This window comes from Oreochromis aureus, linkage group 7 (assembly GCF_013358895.1).
Source record: "Oreochromis aureus strain Israel breed Guangdong linkage group 7, ZZ_aureus, whole genome shotgun sequence".
Taxonomy (NCBI): domain Eukaryota; kingdom Metazoa; phylum Chordata; class Actinopteri; order Cichliformes; family Cichlidae; genus Oreochromis; species Oreochromis aureus.
The window spans coordinates 29,374,762-29,382,989 of NC_052948.1; the positions used below are offsets into that span (position 1 = coordinate 29,374,762).

Below are 8,228 nucleotides of genomic sequence, written 5' to 3' on the forward strand. Positions count from 1 at the left end.
ATATTAGCCCCACCCCCAGGAAATCTGAGTCATCCTAAAGTTACATTAAAGATAAGCAGCTGCTAGTTTTCATCTTTAAACTTGTTTCAGCTGCTTCAGTTTGTTTCCTTTTCCTATTTTTTATTTATTTATTTATTTATTTTTTTAAATTGATTAGTGAAGCAGACAACGTCATGATGAAGATTAGGTTTTCTTCAGTCGTCTTACAAACACAAAGTTTCTCTGGCAGTTTCTGAACCGTTTCTATTTTTGAAGCATTCCTGAAGTTCATGTTTTAAAGCCAAGAATCACTTCAAACCACAAAGCCCCCCCCCCACCCCTTCCTCACCCCTCCCCACCCCTTCCTCACCCCTCCCCCTCCTGTAGCATCGATGTGAGTCTAATGTGATCCAGCATTGGCATTAATGGAGGCATGTTTGTAAAAGTGAGTCTGCATGTATGTGCAGCATAGCAGTGTGTGCTTTAAAAACAGAGCAAGCGCGCTCAGTAGTACGGGCCGATGTTCTCGTATCCGGCATAGCCCGGCCAATCAGGGAAGATCCCGTGCGAACATGTGGGGCTGCCGTATCGGTCGAAGTGAACCCCAAAGTCACAGGAAGGGCTGCTGCAGGCCTGCTGATGGCCCCTCCTCATCGAGGACCACGTGATGCTGTAGTTGTTGCCTTGGTTACTGTCCCAGTGCTCGCAGCCATCCACCTGGTAGCAGACGGCAAACTCGATACGCTCGTGCGGCTTCAGCTCACCGGACAGAGACACTTCGAAGGAGAAGGTGTCGTGGTGCAGGCTGGGATAGGAGTCCTTCATGTACACACAGTCCACATCCGTGTGGCTTTTCCACGAGTCAAAGGTCACACGCACCTTCACTGACTTCTCAAAAGACACGTTCCTGACTTTGACGGTTCCCGCGAACGCCTTCTCTTTCAGCAGGCAGTGCTCGAGGCAGACGAGGTTCTCCTCCAGGCGCTGACGGAACAGCAGGTAGTCTGAGGCGGGCTGAGCGAAGCCCAGCACCAGCCGGTCCTCCTCGGCTTTGAGCGACAGAGCTGAGCTCAGCATCTCCTGGATGTTCATGGGAATGTCGATGGAGTCGCTGAACGCACAGAACACCTTCACTCGGGTCAGAGCCAGGCCTTTGTGGTCGGCAAACGTTACCCGCTTTTTAGTTTTGGTCCCGTTTTCGCTCGTGGATCTGTCATCCTGGAGCTCGGACTGATCGAGGAGGTGCGAGTGCTGGAACCTCAGAGCAGGTTTACAAGTTTTCGGAGTCTTCCTGTAGGAAAACTCCTCTTTGGAGAGGTACAGGGGCATGTCGATCGGCATGGTGGGCTCTGAAGGAAGCACGCACAAAACACTGAAACACAGGAAAGACCGCTGCTGTTAAAATACATCGTTAAAATAATCTTGCTCCATTTTAATATTTATCATTAAACTGAAAGCTGACTGGACAAAAACTGTCTGCTCTTTGTAACACCAAGACGTTTGTCACAGAGCAACAGGATCAGACACTGCAGATAAACCTGGATTCTTCTATGACAATAAAACACAGTGGTTTAATTTCTGCTGTTTGGTCCACATTTGAAAGTCCCACTTTATTACAGGTGACAAATATCCAAATCAAGTCATATGGACAAACTGAAAAATGGTTTTGGCTGTGAAAAAAAAAAAAAAAAAAAAAAAAACAAACAAAAAAAAAACCCACACACATCATTTATAGTAAATGATGTGATTAAGTCACAGTACAAAGTTCTCAGCACAACAAGAATCTCATCAAAGTCTGTAATATATTCAAAAAGTACATTTTATAAGTTTATGCTTAAACTTTTTTATGATCTTTTTTTGATAACAAAAGTGAGCAAAGAAAATCAATGAGTACACATCTTTTATATGCAGATTGAACAGTGTGTGTCATGGTGAGACCAGAGGTTTCACCCACATTTTACCTGTAATTGTATGGTAATGCATGTCATGCATCTTTGTGGAACAGAGGACCCACGTTGCTGTAAGAGGTTAGATTTCTGTTAAAAAGCTCCAAAGCTCCTTCAGTGGTTTAAGTCCTGCAGCAACTGTGTCAGTGTATTCTGTCCCTGAGTCTTTAATGTGAGTTTCCTATGTGTTGGTTCATCGCTGTATTATTGTAGTGTATGGAATTTCCAACTTGACCACACTTTACTGCAAATTGATTTTTTAAAACTTTAAAAAAAATTATAATATTTAAGATGCAGTAAAAAACAGCAGGTCTAAGCTCCTGAGTTTGACGTGATGATGCTGTAAAGATTCAAACTCAAAAGTCATGCTTACTGATTTATTTATTTTTTTTTAAAAAGGTGAAATTGTCTAAATCTCAGACTAAACACAAAATAGGTGTAAACTACAGATAACAGCAACACAACCATCCTCATATCTGTCATATGAATTATGTCCATATGAGGGGGGGCAGAGTCTCTGCAGCCTCTGATATCACATCCAGTAAATTTTCTTTCTTACAACATCTGAAGCAGAGCAAACAGTGACCACAGCAGTGAAAACTGTAAATATCCACCATATCTTATCTGCACAAACAGTTAATCAGGTCAGTGAAGACAAAGGTGGAGCTCGTCTGCCTGAGGCCCTGCAGTAAATCTGACCCTCGTTAATCCACGTCAGGACAACAACACTGGGATTCTGATCCTTCTCACACAGACAGACACCTCAGTCAGGAGCTGTGACCTAAACCATCTCGTTGTTAAAGTCTTTAAAAACACACGGGAAGCAACCTTTGACCAAGTGACTGACTTAAGTCTGGGGTCGGATACAGTCAGTCATCCAGGTGGTGACCTGTACACAGGTGTCGACCTGTACACAGGTGTCTGTACTGACAACCTTCATTAATCGGAAAACAAAGCTGCAGAAGTCTGAGCAGACTTCAGATGATGAAATATGGAATCACAGCATGATATATTTTCAAAATACAGAAATGCAAAAGCAGCATTAGAATTTCTTTTCAAGTAGCACAGCACATCTGTTTAAGGTAAAAGAAGAAAAAACTGAGGATCTACAAACCAGCATCAGTGAAACACAAACGTCAGTCACCAGGAGAGAGACTCCAGCTTCCTCCAATCTGCTTACCTCTAAATCTGACTGCAGCACAGAAGCACTTTAATTATGAGTGTCCTTTAAACCGCCGAGCATGATGGTTAAACAGCAACATCAGTTAGCCATGAGAATAACCCGCTGATGTGAACAAATGTAACACTAGTGTTTGTCACCGACTGTTAGAAAACCATCACACTGTGAATGTGATGCATATTAACAGACTACTGAGGAATTTCTAATATTCTGACACCCTAGTCTATGTACACTAGAGGACAAAATAAGAAACAATGAGTGATAATATTTAATATCAACTTCAATTAAGAGTTTGTGATAAACACAGCCGAATTGCCAAAAATACTTGAAAAATATTTTAAATTTCTAAAAATAACACTTAACAATCTCTTCCTGTTGTATTTAACTCGTTGAGTCTGGACAGATGTACCGAATAAAACGCCAATTTAAAACCTGCACTAACACAGTTGCGTTCACGGTGCTTCCTCTCATCAGATGAAACGGACTTCAGTGAAAACACCTGAGCAGCAGGAGCTTCACACCACAGACTGCATACACGTTTACCTGCCAGCCTACTCTTCAGGTCAACACCAGCAGCACACTCAGTGTGACGCTTCCCCTTCAGGTGTAGCGGAAGTTTCATCACACTTCCGTGTCTTGCACGATAAATGGTGCCACAGGTCACCCCCCCTCCAAGTCACCACGTTGCGGTCACCTTCTGCCATGTCCGTGGGTTTCATTCATTCATTCATTTACAAAAAGCGTGAAAACTTCTGTAAAACCACAGCTATCTGCGGCCCACGCTACGTCTCACACACACCTGAGTACATATCGACGTTTGATGAGAGAAGCAGCAGCTTAATGCAAACAGGAAGAAATTAAAGGAATAAAGTAAGAACCGAATTGTCTGAGATCTGTTCTGTTCTCAAGAGTTAAAGAAGATGAATAAACTGCAGTCTGGAGTCTTTAAACACCGAAAACCATTAATATTGATACTTTAAACTAAGAGTTTGGTTCAGAGCAGCATACACTGTTAACCTTAAGTCATAAAAAAAGAACTGCAGACACAAACTCGCTGTATCTGAACTTTTACTTCACAGTGTAACTGCATGTTGGCTCCAGAGCCTCTTAAAGGCTTCATTTATGACGTCATCAGAACCTAACCGGGCCGCTAAGGCTACGGACTCGAGTATTCACACCAGAACTTCAGAACCACCAGCATTCAGCGCCATGGTCTTACCTGGAGCTGCTGCCGAGAACCATTTGCGGTCTGTCCGGTTCCGCTATGCCGTCACCGCGCTGTGCCCTGGTCCTCGGTCTGGTCCTGGTTCCGGGTCTCTGTCCTATATCGCTGAGGACTCCGCAGCAGCCCTCTGCTCGCTCGCTCCTCTCGACTCACATTAAAGCCGGTGAGCTGCTTTTCTTCTTCTCTTGCCTTCAAACGGGCACGCCGCTTTCACGTGGACACGCGTCCGCAGCCAATCAGAGAGCGCGCTTACGGAGTGGTCGGCGGCGTGGCGCCCTGCTGTCAGAGCCGTCTCTCCGTCTGAAGATTGACAGAAAGCCGTAATCTGAGTTTTTTATCGTGGTTCGTAGAGCCCAGCTTAGCGCCTCGTGCTGTTTTAGTAAATTAAATGTAGATTAAATCAAACATCATCCGCTCATTACCTGGAAACATGAATATTAACCCTGTAAAAGTAAAACTTCACAAAAAGTACCTTTTTTTAAAAGAGTTTTTGAAACGCCTGGAATAAATAAATAAATTTTAAAAAAGTATTAACTTGCATATATGATTTATAATGCATATCATATTTTCTACATCCGACATTGTTTTTCATTTTATTTTTTAAAAATTCGATACTTATTTATTTATTGTTTTTCTTATCATTTTAACAGTTTTCTCTGTAGGCCTGTGAAATAGTTCTACTGAAAACTTTAGTTTAAACTCAAAGTTTTCAATATGTGCATGTTTGTTTTTTCAGATTTTCTTTGGTGTGAAATTTAAAAATGAGTAATGAAATTTGAATATTCATTTGAGAAGAAACTAAAGTGAGACGCAAAACCTGCACACAAAAAAGAGGAGAGACTCAAAAAGTCTTCACTGGGCCAAAACACATGTGAACATGTATAACATTTCATGTCATTTAGACTTTTTGATTTGTTTTTAATAATAATAATAATAATAATAATAATAATAATAATAATAACATCTGTAAGAGACAGCTGGAGATATGTAAAAGCAAACTGTGTCTGCAATGTCTGTGGGTCTCTTTGTGTTTGTGGATGACTGTGGGTGTCTCTTTGCCTCTGTTTGCATCTGTGGGCTTAGGATGAGTGGGGGTCTTGGGGTCATTGCTGAAGCACTTGTGGGCTGCATGTGCAGCTAGACCTTTACACCTGAGCACAGACCCGTTGAATGTTTTTTCTGTCATTCTTCTAAAAACATGAACACACACGTGACATTTTCATATTGATTTTCTTTTAACATGAGCTCATTTTGTGTCCATGTAACAGTGCTTTGTGTTTTGTAGGAAACTGTGTCACATCTCTGGCGTGGTGCTGTGTGTTTTGGCTGTGAGCTGCAGCAAAGGTGGAGGTGGGAAACAGGCTGATCCCCCCCCCCCCATGATGCTGAACAGCTGACAGCTTTGTAAACAGCAGCTCTGATCTGGGACACGATCCCAGGTTAGAGAACAGGCTGTGTTATTTTGGTGCTTCACCTTAGCACACACACAGGCACAGGTTACACCTCAGTGCAGTCAGTGAGGTGTGTGGAGTTTGCACTGGTGGTGGTGTGATTAAACAGGAGATCTGAAAACATCACCACATCCGCTCTGAGGTTATAATGTTTACTTATTCTTATTGTTATTTTTTTTTTTATATCTAAACAGCTGATTGATTATCTGAGAAGAGAGTTCCTGGTGAAGTTTATGACTTTAATAATCGTCCCTTTCACTCTGTCACAAATCACCCCTGACCCTTGTCTCCACCCACTCCACCCTGCCTCCACTCTCTCAGACACCACCTGTTGCTTTGAATGGTTGACCCCATCTATTTAAACTCCTCCACCTTCCCTCCCTCTGCTCTTGCAGCTTTAGTGATGATCTTCACATATTTAAAGGTTTTAAATATTAACTATTGTCACTTTTGGCATCATTGACTGTGAATTTCTTTGTTTTTACAAACTAAACTTTTTGTGTTGTTGTTGTTGTTGTTGATAAAGTTATCAGATTATTATTATTAAATGAACTCCACCAGAAAAAGATAATAATATATCAAATATATCAATACTACTACTGATGACTACTGATGTTTATACTTTTATTTCACACTTTTTGGTCTTTTGTTATAATATAAATCATATTAACTAAACATTGTTGTGAATTAGGGCTATATAAATAACACTGAATTAAACTGAATAAATGCCTGTTTTATTTCTTAACTCCAATCTGACAAATAATCTTTATATTCTAATAATCACAAAGACCAAAATTAGTAAAAACTGAATTAAACCTTCATGTTAAAAAAAAAACTTAATTGAGCAAATGCAGGAAAACGAAACAGAACCAAAACTACATTTAACACAGAAAGTAAAGTGCTCAAAAAAATCAGGATCAGTCTTAAACTCTCCCCTCTGTACATATAACCTAAAACACCTGAAGCATGAGATTAAACTCTTATAGAGATCTCCGAGGATATGACCTCAGTGTCTGCAGCGCAGCTCTGAATGAGGTCCAGAGCTGAAAAATGAACTTTATTAATTCTGTTCTTTGTGCATCTTTGCAAACATCACATAAAGCACTAATACAGTCTTTGCAGAGCACCTCAGACAGCAGCAGGCCGTCCCTGCAGAGGTACTTTGTGTTCCAGCAGCTGCAGCATGAAATGATGTAAAACTGTCAGCACGAATGGTGGCCTTCCAGCCTTGTTAGGAGACAACCTGCTGCTGTTCTGGCACAGCATCATGTAAATATTTGCTCAGAACTCAACCTACTGAACGCCGGTGTTCAAGAGCAGAAAGAGCAGCTCTCTGCTCTCTGATAAGGACCCTGTCCCTGAACGCAGCACCACATGACCTGAAAATAGCCTCAGACTGAGCTCTGCTGTGACAAAGGTGAAATGTTAATCACTGCAGTCGGTCCCAGCTGAACATGCTGTGTTCTGAGGCCTCTAACTCTCTGTGGGTTCAGTCAGAAGCTGATGAAAATGAAATGGAGTTTACTGTTCAGTGAATAAATTATAAAACATACAGAAATCCATCATCTGCTTCCTAATCGAGTTTAGAGTTGGTTTGTGCTGGAGATGTGTGTGTGTGTGTGTGGGGGGGTCTTTATCAGCTCTATATGTGCTGGAATAATAAGAGTAATGATTCTCGGTGTGGAAGAATTTAAATGAAGTCAGAAACAGAGCAAAAGAGGACCAAATCTGCTGTGAATAGACACAAATATTAAAGTGACTGAACAAAAAAATGGATTGGTGTTCACAAGATTTTGACTAATAGTGCAAATTTGTGTGCTGCATGTAATATTTAAACATTTGATGTGTGATTTCATGTTAAGTTATAGCTGTTTGTTTGTGTGATCTCAACTGGTCAGAAGAGATTTTGTTGGCAGTGATCCTGAAAAAAAAATTATGAGTATATTCCCTGTGCAACTTGTATGTACAGTATATACATACAGTGTATACATACAGTGTATATGTGCAGTGCTGTGTTGAGTTGTGTTCTGGACTCTGCAGCTAAAAGTTGAAATCAGGTGAAGTGTTACGTGTGAACGAGGTGCAGTAGGCTTTGGCTTTGATCCTGAACCTTTCAAATAATCAATGCTGCTTGTTTAAGGTCATTATGGGAACTTAGTGGTAAATGGATGTGCTCATGCCTTTAACCTGCTCTGTCTATTTTGGGGGAACCGTGAAAGCTCTCGTTAGTTTAAGTTTTACTCTGGCAGAAACCAGGAGAAGCGCACACATCTGCAATTTACACTTAAACTCCACCAGCTGTGGGAATAATCGCTACATGTTAACGATCAGTGAACACCACTGAAGAAGAAATGATTCCATTTAAATAACAATGGGATGAATTTACATATGAAAGCTGCAAAATGCATCAGCAGAGAGGCAAGGATGTGTTAATTAGCCACACACAC

At 41.2% G+C, this 8,228-nt stretch overlaps 1 protein-coding gene across 2 annotated transcripts; it reads right to left on the bottom strand.

Moving 5' to 3' along the window:
* Window positions 1–343: 343 nt before the first annotated feature.
* LOC116327374 (protein phosphatase 1 regulatory subunit 3B) lies at window positions 344–4,598 on the bottom strand. 2 transcript variants are annotated; one of them, XM_031748949.2, is made up of 2 exons: window positions 4,325–4,598; window positions 344–1,351 (listed from the first exon to the last, which is right to left on the bottom strand). In XM_031748949.2, the coding sequence occupies exons 1-2, from the start codon at window positions 4,345–4,347 to the stop codon at window positions 484–486; spliced, it is 891 nt and encodes a 296-aa protein (XP_031604809.1). In that variant the 5' UTR covers window positions 4,348–4,598; the 3' UTR covers window positions 344–483. The 2 variants fall into 2 exon arrangements, with proteins under 2 accessions (XP_031604809.1, XP_039471068.1); XM_039615134.1 differs by lacking the exon at window positions 4,325–4,598 and adding an exon at window positions 1,941–4,295.
* Window positions 4,599–8,228: the final 3,630 nt, after the last annotated feature.

Coding starts and splice junctions, on each gene's coding strand:
- LOC116327374 (XM_031748949.2), bottom strand. CDS start 4,347: ATGGTTCTCGGCAGCAGCTCCAG. Junction 1,352..4,324: donor GTTCTCGGCAGCAGCTCCAG/GTAAGACCATGG, acceptor CCTGTGTTTCAG/TGTTTTGTGCGTGCTTCCTT.